Here is a 20,417-nt window from a genome sequence, read left to right on the forward strand (position 1 = left end):
TGCCCCATCTTCCTTCCGAGGAGTGGCTGGTGGGTTTGAACCGCCAGCCTTCTGGTTAGCAGTCAAGTGCCTTAACCACTATGCTATACCACTATGTATAGATTAGAGCCATAGAAATACTATAGGGTCACTATGAGTCAGAATCAACTTGATGGCAATGGATTTGGTCTAGTGGTTTTATAAGTGATCAAGATGAGGTGGTATCAGCAAAAGAATTGATCAATGGATCAGAATAGACAGCCCAGAATCGACCCACACAAATATAATCAGCTGATCTTTGCAAAGGTGGAGAAAGGATAATCTTTTCAACAAATGATGCTGGAACAACTGGACTTCACATGCAAAAAATAAATAAATCTAGATACATTACATCACCAAGATTATCTCAAAGTGGATCACAGACCTAAATGTTAAATGCACAACTAAACACTTGTAGAAGATAGCATAGGAGAAAATCTAGGTGCCCTGAGTTTTGGCAGATTTTTAGATATATCTCATCAAAAGCACAATCCATAAAAGAAAAAACTTGGTAAGTCGAACTGCATTAAATTTAAAAACTTTTGCACTGTAAAAGACATTAAAAGTGTGAAAAGTCAAGCCAGACTGAGAGAAAATATTTGCAAAATGTATATGATAAAGGATTTATAGTGAGCTATATGATGAACTCTTAAAATCCAACATTAAGAAAACAGGCAAAGATCTGCACATACACCTCAGCAAACAAGATGTACAGATGGCAAAATAAGCATATGAAAAGATGTTCAACATACATCATTAAGGAATTACAGATTAAAATGAGATACCACTACCTACCTGTTAAAATGGCTAGCATCCCAAACATGGCTAATGAAGATATGGAGCAACAGAAACTCCCATTTGTAGCTGCTGGGAATGCAAAATGATAAAACCACTTTGGAATACAGTCTGATAGTTTCTTGTAAAGCTAAAACATAAGCTTACCATAAAGTTCAGCAATTGGTCTCCTAGGTATTGACCCACATGAATTGACATGTCCCCACAAAAACCTGCATATGAATGTTTATACTAGCTTTATTTATAATTGTCAGACATTGGAAGCAACCAAAATGTCCTTAATAGGTTGAATGGATAAATAAATCATGGTACCCCTATAATGGGATATTATTCAGTGATAAAAAGAAATAAGCTATCAAGCTGTGAAAAGGAGGATCCTTAAACACATACTGCCCAGTGATAGAAGCCAATCTGAAAATGCTACCTACTATATAATTTCAAGTATCTGACATTCTGGAAAAGGTAAAACTATAGAGATAGTAAAAAGATCAGGAGTGCAGGGAGACAAGGGGCAGAAGGATGAAGGAATAAATAAGCGAGGCACAGGGCATTTTTAGAGCCCTGAATCTATTCTGCATGATACTATAATGATGGATACATAATATCCATTTGTCAAAACCCATAGAACTATATAAGAAGAGTGAACTCTAAATGCATATTATAGACTTTAGTTAATGTATCAGTATTGGTGTAACAGTTGTAACAAATGTACCACACTAATGCAAGACATTAATAATAAAATGCAGTGGGGGTAAAGAGGATATATGGGAACGCTTTACTTGTACAACTTTTCTGTAAACCTAAAACTGCCCTTAAAATGATGTGTTTAAAAAAAAAACCTTTCAGAAATGATTATTTTTATTGTTTTATAAGATAACGAACATTATAATTTTTATGACAGACTTACTGTGTACTTTTTTAAGATATGTATTAGGAATTACTCAAATTTATTTGTGGATAGGACAAGGATGAGACTGAAACAGTTAAGCAGACTCAAACATCTGAGGCATATGATGGTGAAGGTTCCAAAAATGTGAGATCTGATGTTTCTGATCAAGAAGAAAATGAAGAAAGTGAAGGATGTCCAGTGTCCATTAGTAAGTTTTAAAGACTGCACTATTTTTATTCATTACTTCCTTATAGGTCACTTCTCGAACAATTTGGTGGAGTGTGTTGCGTATAGAATTAGTTCCAAATGACTCGGCATTTGAATTTCAGATTCGTCTGTCTTTGTGACTTTGTCTAAATTACTTGCCCTTGCAGCACTAGTTTCTAGTACTTGTTTTTGAAGATTTCAGATAGTGTATATAAAAAACACCTACGCAATGTAGGTACATAGTAAATAGTATTCAGCGCTTAAATTTACTAACAATTATATATTAATCAACTTAGATTTGTCTAAAGCTGAAACTCAGGCTTTGACTAATTACGGAAGTGGAGAAGATGAGAATGAAGATGAAGAAATAGAAGAATTTGAAGAGGGTCCTGTAGATGTCCAGACTTCACTTCAGGCAAACATTGAAACTACAGAAGAAAATGAACATGATCAGGTATTTCCGTATAGACCAACATACCTTCCACTAGTCTTGTTTTAACTGTAAGAAAATAGATCCTTCTTGCCGATGCCAAAATTTACAGCTTACTCATTCTCATTTTAATGAATACAAACCTCTTTAATATACTTACTTAAATCTGAAACACTATATTTAGCTATATTTAAATTTTTAATCTTACATAGGTCAAGTAGAGGCTCATAACAAAAAAGAAAAATCATTCCCTTCCCCACCTCCACTTCATCCTGCCCCAGATGCATTTTTAGTGACTTCTCCTTACCTCTGTATTTCTGAAAACTGCATATATGCATATGTGTTTCTGAATATTACGTATATATGAAGAAATTCTATTCTGCAACACATGAGGTCACCATGAGTTGAAATATACTCAATGGCGATGACTTTTTTTTTTTTAATTCATATGTTATTACATATATTAGTCATCTGTTGACTTACTATAGTAGATGAGGATTTGTTTTAAGTCACTTACTGTTCAAAGTCCCAGGCTCTAGGGGCTGTGTGGAAGGAAGCCCCTTGACCATGGACTTTAGCTGTGCCTCCTGTTCCCAGCCCACGGGAACACTCAGACAGCTGCTGGCTGCTGAGACTGACAAGCCCAGGGTTGACAAGTAAAAAGGCACAGTTCCGATGTTACCAAACCACACTGCAAGCCATTGATGCAAGTCTTTTGAAAGTCCCAAGTTCAGCAGAGCATGGCAGGCTGCTGAGCAATGACATGGCTATATGCAGGGTTCAAGTGTGCCATAAGCTTGAGACCATTCCCAAAGCTGTTTCTCACATATAGGAAGCAGACCACATACCTGAAGCAGCTACTCAGCTGCTTCAATAGATTCCACCCTGGACTTAATTACCAATCTTTACCATGGGTTATAACTATATTCAGCTGCCCAACCACTCAACTAAGCCCAGACAAGTTGACACACAAACTTAACCACCACACTTCCACATCTTGTTCCTCCTCATTTAACCAAATATTTAGATGTAGCCATATTTACTCGGTTTACTCAGATAGACTGCTGAGCCAGGTAAATATTGTTTATTACTTAGCTTTATACATTTTTCTCCTGAACTCAATGATTGTCTTACTTTTTTATTTACTTAATTTTCTTTGAACATATACCCAAGTCTTTGCCATGTCCTCCAATAACTGTACAAACCTCCTCAGAGATTCTTCTACATGGACCAAATTTTTCAGTCCCTTTATTCCTTCCTGTAGCAATCCTCCTTCCTCCCTTCTAGGCTTTGCTGTTCAGACCTGCTGAATGGATACCAACCTGAAACTCCATTTGTTATTACTCTTTGTTATATCCCTGTTTCTGAGAACCAATCTTTGTCTTTCTCTTTCTTAGTTTATTGCCTCATTTTGATAGAGCACATCTTCCAGTCCTTTCTGAGAAAGAATACAAAAAAGATAAATGTTTTTGAGACTTTATGTATCTTAGAAAATGTTTCATTCTTCCTCATGGAAAATTACTTTGCCTCAGAGCTTTGAAGTCATTGCTTCTTGATCTTGTTTTCAGTGCTGTTGAGAAATCCAGTGCCTTTCTTAGTTCTGATCCTTTGTATTTATGTGTTTTCCCCTCCTTATTCCAGAAACTTTTTTCCCCTGGAATTCTGAAATTGTACAGTGATATACTTCATTCTAGGTCTTTTTTCATCACTATGCTAGGTACATTAAATGGGCATGGAACAAGGGATACCATTAGTAGTGTCAGGTGAATCTTGGCTGAAAGCAAAGAATAACAGAAAGATGTTTACCTGTGTTTTACTGACTATGCAGAGGTATTCAGTTGTGTGGATCATAATAAATTTGGGTAACATTGAGAAAAATAGAATTCCAGAGCACTTAGTGCTCCTGAGAAACCTATACATAGACCAAGAGTCAGTTGTTTGAACAGACAAGAATATACTGCATGGTTTAAAATCAGGAAAGGTGTGTGTCAGGGTTGTATCATTTCTCTACACGTATTCAGTATATATGCTGAGCAAATAATCTAAGAAACTGAACTATATGAAGAAGAATGCAGCATCAGAATACTGAGATGATGCAGTTGTGCTTGCTGCAAGTGAAGACGACTTGAAGCACTTACTGATGAAGTTCGGGACTACAGCCTTCAGTATGGAGTACACCTCAACATAAAGAAAACAAAAATTCTCACAACTGGTCCAGTAAGCAACATCGTACTGAATGGAGAAAAGTTTGAAGTTGTCAGAGATTTCATTTTACTTAGATTCACAATCAACACCCATGGAAGCAGCAGTCAAGAAATCAAGCAACATATTGCATTGGACAAATTGGCTGTACGAGACTCTTTAAGGTTTAAGAGGAAAGATGTCCCTTTGAAAACTAAGGTGCATTTACCCCAGGCTTCATATGCACATGGGAGCTGGACAATGAATAAGGAAGACCATAGAAGAATTGATGCATTTGAGTTGTGATGTTGGTGAATAATATTGACTCTATCATGAGCTGCTAAAAGAAACAAATCTGTCTTGGAGGAAGTACAGCCAGAATGCTCCTTAAACATGAGAATGGCCAGACTTTGTCTCTCGTACTTTGGTCGTGTTTTCAGGAGGAAACAGTCCCTGGAAAAGAATATCATGCTAGGTAAGTAGAGGGCCAGTGAAAAAGGGGAAGACCCTCAACAAAATGGATTGACATGGTGGCTATGATGATGGCTCAAGCATGGCAACAATTTTGAGGATGGCACAGGATCAGGCAGTGTTTCATTATGTTTGTACATTGGGTTGCTCTGAGTCAAAACCACCTCTATGGCACCCAACCACAACATGCTGGATACTCGGTGCATCCTTTAAATCTATATCATGTCCTTTAGTTTGAGTAAATTTTTGTGTATTGTTATTTTTCGCCTTTCTGGAATTAGTATCATCATACATTAACCCTCATCAATTGATCTTCTGGTTTTTTTGCTTTCTTCCTTTTATTATTGTTTGTCTTATCTTTTTGTGTTGTTTTCTGAGAGATTCCCTTGACCTTAATACTTATAATCAATATAATTTGTGAGCCTTTTTTTTTTTTTTTTTTCTGATTGTTACTTTTTTATAGCACCCCATTACTTCACGAAAGCAATATCTTCTCTTATCCACCTGGAGGTTCTTCAAATGTCTACTGATCTTTTGGTGCCTGTGTTAAAGAATGATATACCAAAGAGCTGATTGGGAACTTTTTAACTTGACTGTAAGGCAGCTGGGGAGACAACCAGCTTTTCAGTAGATAATTGTGAATATCTGTATTTATTATTATCTTTTCTTTGGAGTGATTATTTCAAAAGAGGATTTTTCAGTCTCCTTTTGCTTGGGGTATACCAAGCTTGGCTGCTGGTAATCTGGAGCTAGGTTTGGGAAGGGGGCTACGGTTCCCACTATTACACAGACTTACACTAAATCTCCCTATTTTTATTATGACCCTTTAGCCTGCATTCGTTTGTGCTTTCTGCTAGTCTCACTCCTCACCCATGCCCCCCAGATCTGATACTCACTAGTTCATTTTTTCCTAAACATAATCTATTTTCTATTGAAGTTGGTGGAAGGAACCTAGGTGTTCAACTTTTCCTTAAACAGCTTCAGACCACCACCACCCTTTTCACCACTCTCATCACCTCACTCTAGGATCTGGTACTTCCAAGTATGGGATGAATCTCACCTTTCATTGTCTTCTTCCTGCTGAAGGCACTTAGTTTTTTCCATCTGCCTCTCCTCCTGGTTAGTTCCTCTTCTTTCTGCTTACCATCTACATACATAATGCTTCTAGTTTCACTTAAGATAGTGTCTAAAAAATGATCATAAATTGTAGAATGTGTAATATTCCTGTTTTTTGTGTTACTATGAAGTGGTTTATAGAGAAAAGGAAATTTTTTTACCTATCTGTCTTGAAAATGTGACCATAGCTTCCTTGAAACACTTTAGAAGGACATTTTATTATTTCTATGAATATCTCAGGTTGGACAAAAACCACACACTGTTAACCATCTCCCATTTAGTCACCATATATTTTAGGTGCTATTATAACAAGTCTTTTCCCTTCTAGGTTCTACAACATGACTTTGAAAAAACAACAGAAAGCAAAAATGTACCATCAGAACAGGAACCCACTTCAACTAAAGGTGAGAAATATAAATTGTTTAGTTTTAAGGTTACCTAATGTGTAATCTTACATGCTTTATGTTTTCAAACTAAAAAAAAAAAATCTAAATTCTTAGAAAACGTAAGTTTGAAGGTATTTTGGACCTGATGTATGCCTTTTCCATCCCCACCCCACAAATCCTTTGTGGGAAATACAAGAAAGCTGTGTTTCTGCAAACAGGTGTTTAAAAAGTAGGCAAATATTAACCACATAAGAAAATTCTTTAAGGAAGACATACTTCAATACAAATAGGGGAAAAAATATTTTTTTTTAAATGTCTGTTCCTGGGATCTACACCTGAAAGTGGTTCATTAGAAATGGATTTCAGGAATCTGATTTTTCAAATACCTTCAATGAATCAGATCCACCAGATTTAAGGACTATTGATAAGGAAACTTCATAGCTGCCTTTGTTTTTGGGTCTTAAATTTCTTGATTATGTTCATACAAATTGTCTTCATTTAGTATGGCATACAGTAAAATTTAACAACTGCAGAATTAACACTAATGTTAACATTTTATTTTGATTACAGATGACCAAGATAGTACTCCTGTGAAACCCTGTTACCTCAATATTTTAGAAAATGAGCAACCTTTAAATAGTGCTGCCCATAAGGACTCACTCACTACCATCGATTCATCCAAACAGCCTAATCCTTTGCCATTACCTTTAACTGAAATTGAAACCTTAGTGCCTAGAGTCAAAGAAGCTAAATCCACTCAGGAAACTCCTGAAAGCTCTCTGGCTGGAAGTCCTGATACTGAATCTCCTGTGTTAGTGAATGACTATGTATGTATCATTTGCATTTCCAAATATTTTTGTTTTTCATTTCTGTGCATTTCTCAGGTTAACATTGTCAGCATATAAACAAGCTCGGCTTAAACTGCCAGAAGAATTTTTATTTCTTACTCAAGCTTATTTTAAACTTGAGCGACAGGGTAATAGTGAATTAAGATGACTATATCAAAACCTAAAAACTTTTCTACTTCTTTATAGTTTTGAGAACCAAGGATGCTTGAATTTTAGGCAGCAACCTTGAGAGCATTTCAGTTCAGAGACATCTGAAGTGTAATATACAAATGTGGTACATGAATCATTATTAATCTCTTACACTTCCCATGCTTCTCAACTGTTTAAAACATTTCATAAATTTTTGACAAACCTAAAAGTTTGCATTTTGAATGGAAGTGCAGTAATTTGACAGCAATGGAGTCCTTATCCCTAAATAGTAAAAGACAGGAAAATATGTTAGGAAATCTGTACATCTGGTAGTAGGTACTTTAGTTTCATTTTAGACCTTTGTTTTAATTTAAGTTTATAGGTAATAGGTTATTTTTTAGATCTTTGGGCTGTATGTGTTTTACAGTTTGTCTTGTCAGTAAAAAGGCAAAGATTTATAATTTAGTATTAAAACCAAATATTACTCACAGATCTAAGGAATGTGCTCCATACTCTAAATTAGCATCTGTTCCCTTCTAAAAGATGTATTTATACTTATGGTTTCATAATTCTTAAAAAGAGACATATATTGCTTCCAAAGCATTGTTAGAGTTAATTCTTTTAACTCAGTTTTGTTTGCCTCAATACCAGTAAAATTATTCATTTTAGGCTGTGAAAGATGACTGCTAGATACATTATCCTTTGATCAGTGCATAGTGTTGCTGTAGGAGACATTCAATTGAAATTAACTTGAAGTTAGATTATAGAGGGCCTTAAATTTAAATTTTAGATGGGAGACTTTAGTGAGGGTTTATGTGCAGGAAAGTGAAATGATCAGTGTTAACGCTTTATGAAGATTAACCTGATGATTATATAAGACATATCATCAAGGAGCTGTGTTAGGAGGCTCCATTCTCCCACTGTTGTTAGATGTTGTTGAGTTGACTACAACTCATAGTGACCCCCCGTGACAGGGTTTTCTAAGCTGTAATCTTATAGGAGCAGATCGCCAGGTCTTTTCTCCTGTGGAGCCTCTGGGTCGAGTCAAATCACAAACCTTTCGGTTGGCAGCTAAGTGCTTAACAATTGCGCCACCAAGGCTCCATTTACTCTCTGCTGGAGGTAAGAAGTAAAAGCTGAATGAGGGTAGGATGGGGGAGAAAAAGAAAATTCTAAAGTCTGCCTCTTGGGTAATTGGTAGAATGGTGATACTATCAAGAATTAGAAGAAGAAAAGAATTTGAGTTTTGGAAAAACACGGTTTGAGGTGATCACAAAGATGAGTTACTAAATTCACTCCTTGTTTTTCTTTTTTGAGTCTCAACAGAGTAAATATTGAAAAGTTTTCAGTTGTTTACTTACACTTTGCTAGGTACAGTTCTGATGCACTCTGTAAGCATATTAAGAAATAATAGTTGTATGGTAATCACTCCTATTTTTTCATTTCACCTATGTAAATAGGTGCTTTTAAAAAAATGGGGAATAAGTATCTTACTAATACTTATCTGCTTTCATAACTTTTTTTTTAAATTTTTTTGTGATGTGGGTGAAAGTTTTCAGGGCAAATTCATTTTCCATAAAGCAGTTCACTGCTTTCATAACTTTTACTTGGAGTTGTTTTTTATTTTCTAAGGCAGTATAGAGGGAACTCTGGTAGCATAGTACCTGAGGCACTTGACTGCCAACCAGAAGGCTGACGGTTCAATTCCACTAGCCCCTCCTCAGAAGGAAGGTTGGGCAGTTTACTTCCATAGTGATACTGCCTCGGAAACCCAAGAAGGGGTCTCTGTGAGTTGAGTCCGACTCGACGGGACATAACAACAACAAGAAGGCAGTATAGTAATGCTGGATGATAAATTACTTGAGAGTAAGACTATCCATATATTTATATATCTTTACTAAAGATAGTTTATAACTGTCAATGGGGAAAGGGATTAAATAAATAGTATTAAATTATAAAGAGATGTTTTCAAAACTGGAGGGAACAAAAAGAGTACTTGTAGGAAAAGGGTTGAATGCGTGAAAATATCCACCCTTTTTCTAGGATTAACAACTATTTTAGTAATTCATTATTGGGTCCTGTTAGTGTTAAGGGAGTTCTGGTGGCATAGTGCTTAAGGCATTTGACTGCTAACCAGAAGGCTGGCAGTTCAAACCCACCAACCACTCCCCAGAAGGAAGGTTGGGCAATCTACTTCTGTAGTTACACTGCCTCGGAAACCCAAGGAGGGGTTGCTATGAGTCAGATCCAACTCGATGGCAGTGAGTTTGGTTTTATTATTGTTAAAGGAGCTCTGGTGGCATAGTGGTTAAAGTGTTCATTAGGCTGTTAGCTGGTTCAAACCCACCAGCTGCTATGCGGGAAAAAGATGAGGAAGTTTGTTCCTATAAAAATTTACAGCTTTGGAAACCCTGTGGGGCAGTTCTTCTCTGTCCTATATGGTCTCTCTGAGTCAGAATTGACTCTATAGCAGTGGATTTGTTTTTGTTTAGTTTATTCTTCTTAAATACTGTTTTATTCTTTCCTTGAGTTCTGAATTTTTAGCTTATATGTATAAAATCCAGTTGTTTTATGAGTTTTTTAAAACTTAAGAACTAGTTTTTAAAAAATAAATGTGATATGATTATCACAATACTTAGCAGTGTAATTTTTTAAAACTAGTTCTTAAGTCACATGAAGGTTTTTTTTTTGTAAAATTGATATAGAAAACCATCAGACTTTATTACTGTTAGGTCTTGTCAAGTTGGTTCTGATTCATAGCAACACCATGCACAATGGAATGAAATATTGCCATTTCTTATACCATTCTCACAGTCGTTGCTTTGTTTGAGCTCATTGTTGCAGCCACTGTATCTATCAATCTGTCTTGACAAGGTTTCTCTTTTACTGACCCTCTCCTTTAACAAGCATGATGTCCTTCTCCAGGGACTAGTACCTCCTGATAATCTGTCCAAAGTACAGGAGACAAAAGTCTTGCTGTCCTTGCTTCTGAGGAGCAATCTGGCGTATTTCTTCCAAGAAAGATTAGTTAATTCTTCTGGCAGTCCATGGTATATTCAGTATTCTTTGCCAATATCATAATTCAAAGGTATCAATTCTTCTTCAAGTCTTCCTTATTCCTTGTCCAGCTTTCACATGCATAGGAGGCAATTGGAAATGCCATAGCTTAAGTCAGATGCACCTTAGTTCTCAAAGTGACATCTTTGCTTTTTAACATTTTAAAGAGATATTTCACAGCAGATTTGCCAATGCAGTACATTATTTGATTTCTTGGCTACTGCTTCCGTGAGCATTGATTGTGAATCCAAGTAATTTTTTCTGTTTACTATGATGTTGTTTATTGGTCTAATTGTGAGGATTTTTTTTTCAATGTAAAAGGTTTAAGCCATACTGAACGCTATAATCTTTGTGAGTATAAAAACCTTATTTTTAATGCATGATTTTTAAGAACCTCTGCTTTATGATTCATCTTTGCAGCCTATAAACTAGACTCAGAAATTCAAATGGGTACAAAGCTGAGAAAGGTAACAAAAGCATGAAGCTAATCAAGAATATGAGAATAGGTGCCTTGATGCTTGCATTAAACCAAGCATATCTCCTACCTGGCTAAACCATCTTTTAAAATATGAAGGCCAAAAAAGAGCTAGACAGTATCCCCACAGCTGCAGATGTGTGACCATTCCTGTGAAACCTAGAATCTAGTTTTATTCATAGAGTTGAATATAGAAGAAAAACAAGTATGATAGAATTACTGATACATGCTTATATAAAAACCCACTGCCAATGAGTCGGATCCGACTCATAGTGACCCCTCCTTGGGTTTCCGAGGCAGTATCACTATGGAAGTAGATTGCCCAACCTTCCCTCCGAGGAGTGGTTGGTGGATTTGAACTTCCAGCTTTCTGGTTAGCATCAAATGCCTTAGGCAAAAGAAGAAACAAACTCACTGATGTCAAGTCATTTCTGACTCATAGTGACCCTATTCTGACTCATAGTGACCCTGTAGCACGGAGTACAACTGCCTCATAGGGTTTCCAAGGGTGTAAATCCTTATAGAAGCATACATCTCATCATCTCCTGTGGAGCACCTGGTGGGTTCAAACTCCTGACCTTTGGATTGGTGGCCAAGCACTTAACCACTGCACGACCTGGGCTCCACTTATACATAGAATCCACTTTATATCTTACAATGGATGTCTTTAATTTATATCCATAGATACTATTATATATAATTTGTTTCCCTTAAAGGAAGCAGAATCTGGTAATATAAGTCAAAAATCTGATGAAGAAGACTTTGTGAAAGTTGAAGATTTACCACTTAAACTGACAATATATTCAGAGGTATTTGGCTCTCTCTTCTTTAATTACACTTGCCTTATAAAACAAATATCCTTAAGTTGAAAAACAATTCAATTTTTTTTTTTCCTTCCAAAGGCAGATCTTAGGAAGAAAATGGCAGAAGAGGAACAGAATAACCGTTTATCTGGGGAAATCTGTGAAACACAAAGTGAAGAATTAGCTGGGAATTCCCAAAAACTAAAAGAACCTGGTATGAGTTATCAATTTTAATCTTATATTAAAAAATTGTTCTTGATAACTATAATTTTGTTTCTTTTTAAAAATGTGCTGCTATTCACTAGAATCTGGGAGACTTAAGCCAAATTTTAGAAAGGAAATACATAAACATCTATAAAAATTTTAGTTCATCTGCCTAATTTATAAAGTGGTAATATCACATAATTTTTATTTTTAACATTAGTTTTAGCAAAATAATATGTGCACATGGCATAAGAGATAAAGGTACAGAAGAGTTAATGATAAATAGCAAGAGTCCATTTCTTTTAATTATCAATTCTTAGTTCTTTAGGAAGAGATTTCTGTAACGCTTACATTCTCTCATACAGGAAATTTATAAAATTCAAATAATCTCTTATCTTCCTCTAAAGTGAGTTTTTAGATGTATTCCTTTTCTCAGTGTTCATATTATTTTTGGTTTTTCTGTTTGCTGCCTTTGTTATTTTAAATGTATACCCTTTTCTAATATATCAACTTTGGTTATTTATCTCCCTACTCCTACTTCCCCTTCCTTCTGCAATCTCTGTTCAGTTTTATTTATTCTTATACATTACCCGAGTTAGTAAATAAACATTTATTTTTACTTTTGTACCTATATTATGATAGTTCTCTGAGTATTAGGATCATTTGTTGCAAAGTCAGGTGAGAGTCCCAGACTTCCTTTTATGAGTTGGATTCAACTCAAGGCAGTAGGTTTGGTTTAGTAGCACCACTTATAGGCCACTCAGTGGAAAATGTTTCTTGCATGAAGCCAAAAAGGTTTTGTTTTTGTTAGCCTCTATCAGTTGCTTAAAGTCGTGTATCATTTTTCATTTGTTTTTATTTCTCCTCTCTTGTGTATTGGTCTGGGTTTATTCATTTTTATTGTTACTTTCTTTTTTCTTTTCCAGTTGGATTTTTTTGTAGGAACTGGAAGTATTGCTGAGTCTGCTATCTTGAAACATAAACCTTCACCTGTTCTTTTTATACTTTGTTTATTATCAGGAAATTACTTTAGCAAACTAAATTAGGATTTCCTTTGTAGTAATCCTACTTGAAGAGTAAAAGTTTTAATGAAAGAGTACCAGATTAATGTAAATTCTAGTAGGTAATGAAATTACCAATTCATTAATTACTTTGTAAGGCCTTATTTACTATTCTGTTTTTCAGAAATAGTGGGAGCCCAAAGTATATGAGACATCTACAGAAGCTCATCTAATTCTCTTCACGTAGTCAGTGCATATATATGAAAATGGCACTAAATAAACATCTGTTTTGATCTATATAGAAATGTAAATTAGTTTGACACTGCATTTTTAATAGGTGTACTGATTCCTGCCCATGGCAGTTTAAAACATCAGAAATTGAATTCTGCAAATTCAAGTCTTGATACGCTGTGTTTTTCTTTCATTTGCGCTTTTTTTTTCCCCCATCTTAATCTTTTGTGTGATGTTTGGTAACGTTAAGTTTAAAATGTAGTTTTAAATAAAGTTTGGACTTGTCTGTAAAGTATCTTTTTTGGAAATTATGTTGAATTGTATACAGCAAGTCACTGTTCTATATAATTAGGCTATTCAGAGAAGAGCAGTGGTAAAGAGTCAAAAGTTAGAGAAATATACTATTTATTATAAAGCCCAGCCACTGATCTTTTTCATTAGGCAAGGCTTTCAACTAATGCCAGTATTGCTGCTATTGGGCCTACTGCTTTTTTAGACAACTGTATGTCCTATTCTGGTGCAAGAATAGGGCAGGTTATAAAGATATCCAAGATATCTGTGAGGTTATTGTAGAATGAATATATATTAATACTCTGTTCAAATTGGGTAAAAGTTTAGAATACTTATCTATAGTACCTAGAACTTAAATAATTATCTACTAGATAAATATTAATATTTTCCAGAATTTCAATTCCTATGTCACTTTAAACTGAAAAAAAGAAAGCTTTATATAATTGTAAGTATTTCTGCACAGGCAAGTAACATTATGATTAATTTAAATGAAAAACCAAATTCTTTCAAATAGGGATTAGTAGAACTAAATTTATTTACCAGTACAATAAGGTTCTGTATACCTTCAGACAGACTCTTTCCTTTTGAGATGATAGTTTAAGACCAAACCACAGCAGTTGCTTCTCTATGTCATAAGAGATAGCAGGTTCACAGATGAAGTATTGAGTAAAGAAAACCTATGTGACTTTTTCATCACTAAGTAAATCAGCTTTTAAAAGATGATTTATGCCCTAAACTTAACATTTACTCAGTAAGGCTCCATAGATCTGGTTAACAAATAGTAAATCAACCTTATGGATTCTTCCTTGAATAAAATATAAAGAATTAGCTACAAGTCTTTTAAACTAGATAACAATTAACAAATACTTCATAGGGAAAGAACATGGTTAGTACTCCTCTAAAATACATACTTACTTGATACCTCAGTGTAAAAGTATAGCCGGTCAGGGAATATTAAATGAAGATTTCCCTAGAAGAATATTTACTATAGTAATATATAGTAATATATTACTACTTAATTTAAATTATGTAAGACATATCTAAATTTAATCAAATTTATTCAGAAAATAACCATTCCAAAATCAAGAAATTTTAACTAGTTGGCCTTACTTCAGGAAAATTGAAACAGTAAGTTACATTATATGTGTATCCAAATTCTGTATTTGTTTTCTAGATTCTAAGGAGAAAAAAGGGGAAAGCTTCATTTTGATACTCAAAGCCAAGCCTTACATATTGTGGCTATCTCTCTGTGCATGCATATTAAAGATAGATATGGTGGAAGACTTGTACTTATATCTTTGTTATTAGTGTAGTACCTATGAACCTTATCAAAATTGCTTATTTGACTTGTGTTATAGCTGCTGTTATCTAGTATGTTATTTTCCTTTTTTCAGTAAATAATTTAGTTTTTAAATTCCTAAGACTTGAGAGCAGATAACTTGTTTAATATGTTTTCCTTAGTAACTACTGCTAAATGGTTAGGCATTAAATATTCTTGTTTGCCTTAATTTTTTTCGTTAAAAATTTGGTTAGAGGTAGAGGGTGAAACAGTCAAGATGAGTGAGAGAGAACCTGTGCAGGTGAGATATGCCTGATTAGAGCTAGCCAGCCTGTGGAAGTACTCTTTGTATTTTGTAACATTCACCTTGGATAAACTGCTTTTTCACTGTTAATAAATGTGTATCCTACATACAAGCCTGAGTTGTATTTTCATTTAAATTGACATGTACAGTTATGCTTAAGAATTTAATCCAGAATTATGGTTTTATTTGACATTAAAAACAAAATCAAGACATGAAAAATGACTTACTAACTAGACAGATTTATTAAGCTTGAGATCATTTTCCTATAATATAGATATGCTGTGATATTTCTTAGTTACACACTTTTAGACTATATAGAGAACATTCTCATATATACTGCAAAATAGATTAGTTACTGTGGTAGTTAAATCTGTATGGCATCTTGGCTGGGCCTGGTTGAGTGGCTGGGCAGCTGGTGATAGTTATTCCCCATGATGAAACTGGCAACTCCATGGTGGGATCTACCACAAGCAGCTGAGTAGCTGCCTTTGGTATGTGGTCTGCTTCCTATATATAAGGAGAATCCTTGGGGATGGTCTCTAGCTTATGGCACGCTTGAACCCTGCATGTAGCTGTGTCATTGTTCAGCAGCCTGCCATGCTCTGCCGACCTTGGGACTTACAATGGACTTAAATTAATGGCCTGCTGTGTGGTTTGGTAGCATCGGGACTGTGCCTTTTTGCTTGTCAACCTTGGATTGTCAACCTCAGTAGCCAGTAGCTGTCTGAGTGAAGAAAAGCCTCTAGCTCCAGTGGTCCAGGAGCAAGAGGCAAAGCTGAAGCCCAAGGTCGAGGGGTTTTTACACAGCCTCTAGAGTACGGCACTTTGAACTCGGACCTCTAGCCTCCAAACGGTAAGAGAATAAACTCCTGTTTGTTAAGGCCATCCCCTTTGTGGTATATTCTTGTCAGAGCAGCACTAGGTAACCAGAACACAATATGGTACCAAAAGAGTGGGATGCTCCTCTGACAGATACCTAAAATGTGGAAACAGGAGTGGAGTGCATCCTTGACCTGAGACCCTGGCGTATGGCATGAGAGATGGCAGGAGCAAAGCCAAGAGACTGGCAAAGAGATACCGGCAGAGAGGCTACCATGAGAGATCACAGTAGCAGAGCCCAGAGACTGGCATTAAACAACAGTAGGCTTACCAGCCCATGGAGGAGAAAGCCAGGTGCCATTGGGTAGGCAGTTTCCTGGCGCAGTGGGTTGCCTTCAGGCATTAATTGATAGAGAAGACAGGCATAAAATGGAGTAGCAGGTTGGCTGGCACACAGAGCAAGAAAGCTGACTGTTTTTAGGGCAGGAAGATTCCCTGCGGAGTGGGTTGCCTTTGGCATTAATTGGCAGAAGTGGAGAGACTAAGGAAATGGGAAACAGAGCTGCCCCAGCCTCAAAGGGTAGGACCATGGCTTTTGGGGGTGGAACCACCATAGCCCCCTAGGTTTCAAAGAGTTAGACCTTCACCAACTCGGTTCTGGAGTGTGGGGCTGCTTGGTCATGTAGCCAGTGGGATGGAGCCATAGCTGCTGCCCAAGAGTGAGGGGGCAGGGCTGTCATGCCGAAGAGGGAGAGGAACAGGGCCCGCCAGACCAAGGGGGTGAAGTCACCACTCAGGAACTAGGGAATTAGTGCCACCCAGTGAAGGAGATCTGTACAGATGCCACCCAATGAAGATCTGTACAGGTGCCAAGTTGACAAGGAATGGAATTATGGTAATTAACTTTGTATGTCAAGTTGGCTGGGCCTGGTTGACTGGCTGGGCAGCTGGTGTTATTTTTCCATGGTGAGATCGGCAGTCGACTCCATGGTGGGATCTACCACAAGCAGCTGCCTTTGGTATGTGGTCTGCTTCCAGTATATAAGGAGAAGCCTTGGGGATAGCCTCTACCTTATGGCACGCTTGGACCCTGCATGTAGCTGTGTCATTGTTCAGCAGCCTGCCATGTTCTGCCAACCTTGGGACTTAAAAAGGACTTGAATTAATGGCCTGCTGTGTGGTTTGGTAACATCAGGACTGTGCCGTTTTATTTGTCGACCTTGGGCTTGTTAGCCTCAGCAGCCAGCAACTGAGTGAAGAAAAGCCTCTGGCTTCAGTGGGCCAGGAGCAAGAGGCAAAGCTGAAGCTCAAGATCGAGGGACTTTCACACAGCCCCTAGAGCCTGGTGTTTTGAACTTGGAACTCTATCTTCCCAAACTGTAAGAGAATAAACTCCTGTTTGTTAATAAGGCCTTCCCCTTTGTGGTATATTCTTGTCAGAGCAGCAGTAGGTAACAAGAACAGTTACAGAAAAGGATCAGAGAGTTTTGGTTGGACAAAGGGTCCTTGCCTATCTGTACTAAGAATAGTCAGAGACAGCAAAATGTTTCTCAAGGAGGGTTTTTTTGTTTTGGTTTTTAACTTGGCAAGTAAAAATGGAGACAGCATGGGCTAAAGAGCCACTACACAACTGCCTTCCTGAAGGGGAGTGGCTTTAGGGTTTTATAAAAAGGAAAAACCAAACTCACTGCCAAGGAGTGAAATTGAACTCATAATGACCCCTCTTTGTGATTCCCAGGCAGTATCACTATCGAAGTAGATTGCCCAACCTTTCTTCACAAGGAGTGGCTGGTGGGTTTAAACTGCAGCCTCCTGGTTAGCAGTTAAATGCCTTAGGTACTATGCCACCAAGCTCCTGAGGTTTTATAGGTTTCAGGAAAATAAAGAAGTTACACGTATTCATCGGGGGAAGAGTTATAGCTTAGTATGAAGTAGTTAATGGAACTTTCACTTCTGAAATGGGTTTGTGTATCACCAAAGACGCAGTTCTGGAGACTTGGGGTTCCAGGGTCAGTTAGAGGGCAGAGTTGTTCTTTTCTCTACATGCTCCTGGCTCTGGCTCTGGAACCACACTGGAATTTATGGCTGAAGGGTATCTGTAAGCAGGAATGTCAGCAGGAAGCAGAATGGAGGTGTTTCTAGTTTGGCTGATAAGGCTTTGTTTATTGCTTATAATGCCCTAGGTCCCATCCCCAAGAGTGATAAGAGGCTTGCTTTCTAGCTTAACTGGTCTCAAAGATAATGAAGTTTTCTAAACTAGCTGGCTTCATTGGACAAGTTTCCTTGTTTCTTGCCCAATTTTAATAGCTCATTCTTCATGTGTCAAAAACTTCACTTTTGGAGACACTGTGGACAGGGGCTCGCCCATCCTATTGCTATTTGGAAAAATTCCACTCACCACCTTGACCGTCACCTGTTGGTTGCCTCACAGTTATATTCAGGATTTTCATTGACTGAGAATAGGCATGGAGTTTTCTTGATTTCACTTATTTGTCTACAAATATGGTTGCCCAGTCACCTGGACTAGAAGAGCTGGCATTTCTTGTCCTATTAAGCCAAACTCGGTGCCATAGAGTCAATTGCAACTCATAGTGACCCCATTGGGTTTCCAAGGCCATAAATCTTTACAGAAATAGATTGCACCATCTTCATTCTGCAGAACTGCTGGTGGGTTTGAACCACTGATGACCTGGTTAGCAGACAAATGCCTTCTCCACTGTGTTACCAGAGCTCCTTATTGTTCCTGTTATGCAGCCCTCATTTTTGTTGAACATATATTTACAGGTCTGGTTTCTTCCATTCCCTGGTGTCACTGGCTAGCTCATTTTCCATTAAGGAACAGAGGGGAGCCCTATGCCTACAAGTGACTTTCCTATGTAAAAAGCATTGTAATTATCATTATCAATTCATTTCATCTTCACAGACTTAGAAATACTTGTAACAAAAAAGCTTTTGGCCAGCAATTTAGAGCGTTATTGCTTAGTTATTTTAAAAACTAACACAGTATATAAAGTGCTAGTATAACAGAGTTCTGTTTCTAGCATATATGTTTTATTTTTATTTAGACTTTTCTAAGGAGCTCTAGTAGTGTAATGGATAAGGCACTGGACTGCTAACCAGAAGGCTGGTGGTTCAAAACTACCAGCCACTCCTCGGAAGGAAGATGGGGCAATCTACTTCCATAGGGATACTGCCTCGGAAACCCAAAGGAGGGGTTGCTATGAGTCAGGTCCGACTCAACGGCACATAACAACAACAGACTTTTCTAAGTGTTGAACATATATATGTGTGTGTATGTGTAGAAATATATATATATCCTTTATATATAGGTCTAGAAAATTGGCATGTGATTTATTTTAAAACAAATAATATGGTTGTAAATATAAGTTATTTTGCTAGAAACCGTCACCTTTAATGAACTGTTAGCTCCCAGAATATAATTGCATGCTTAAGGCAATTCTGTTGATCAAGTGACATCATAAAATCATTGAAAAATATAAAACACTATACTGGTGCACAGTAAACCAAAAAAAACAAACTCACTGCCATCGAGTCAGATTCGACCCATAGCAACCCCTCCTTGGGTTTCCAAGGCAGTATCACTACAGAATTAGATTCCTGGGTCCATTCACAGTGTTGTTGTCGTTGTTATGTGCCATTGAGTCGGACCCGACTCATAGCGACCCCTTCTTGGGTTTCCAAGGCAGTATCTCTACGGAAGTAGATTGCCCTATCTTCCTTCCGAGGAATGGCTGGTGGGTTTGAACCGCTAGCCTTCTGGTTAGCAGTCAAGTGCCTTAGGCACTCCGCTACCAGAGCTCCCTCATTCACAGTAGTAGTATTTAAAATAGTTTGCTAAACTTCACTTTCGGAGACACTGGACAGGTGCTTTCCCATCTTATTGCTATTTAGAAAAATTCCACTCAACACCTTGACTTTCACCTGTTGCCTCAGTTATATTTAGGATTTTCATTGGGAATAGGCATGGATTTTTCTATCAAATAAAATCATGTTCATGAAAATGCTTTGAATATAAGTACTGTACGAATGCGAGGTATCACATACATACCTATATTGGAGAAAGAAAGGCTGAGATTTTCCTCAGGCTTTACATCTTAGAAGTAGTGAGATTTTACCTACTTTTCAGTGTTGTAAGCAACATATTTTAAAATCTGTTTCCAAGGCAGAATCTTAAACATTGCTACTAATGCCCACAATTGCTTCCACGTATTTTTTGCTTAATCAACATTCTTTGGTAACATTTGCTAGTTATACCATATTTTTATACAAATAGCCCACATATTATACTTATTTTTTGCCAACCATACCCTTTCTGAAGTGTGCTATACTAATTATGCATGCTTACAAAAATACCTTGGGAGATGGACACTGGGAGGAGGTAACTATGGGGAGGAAGTGGGAGGGGAGCTGCTGCATTGTAAATTTTGGTCAATGACATGAGACAAAGTATATGTGAACTGCT

The 20,417-nt window shown here is 37.0% G+C and overlaps 1 protein-coding gene across 1 annotated transcript in view; it reads left to right on the forward strand.

Annotated features, from left to right (window-relative positions):
* Positions 1-20,417, forward strand: part of PCM1 (pericentriolar material 1) — a 179,148-nt gene that overhangs the window by 118,873 nt on the left and 39,858 nt on the right. Inside the window, exons 34-39 of the mRNA XM_042782830.1 lie at positions 1,775-1,910; positions 2,206-2,363; positions 6,436-6,511; positions 7,064-7,320; positions 11,719-11,811; positions 11,905-12,019. Coding sequence (XP_042638764.1) covers positions 1,775-1,910; positions 2,206-2,363; positions 6,436-6,511; positions 7,064-7,320; positions 11,719-11,811; positions 11,905-12,019 — 835 coding nt within the window. The remainder of the gene's footprint in view (positions 1-1,774; positions 1,911-2,205; positions 2,364-6,435; positions 6,512-7,063; positions 7,321-11,718; positions 11,812-11,904; positions 12,020-20,417) is intronic.

The sequence above is a fragment of the Orycteropus afer genome, unplaced genomic scaffold (genome assembly GCF_000298275.1).
Source record: "Orycteropus afer afer isolate SDZICR_OR568_19922 unplaced genomic scaffold, OryAfe1.0 scaffold00483, whole genome shotgun sequence".
NCBI lineage: Eukaryota > Metazoa > Chordata > Mammalia > Tubulidentata > Orycteropodidae > Orycteropus > Orycteropus afer.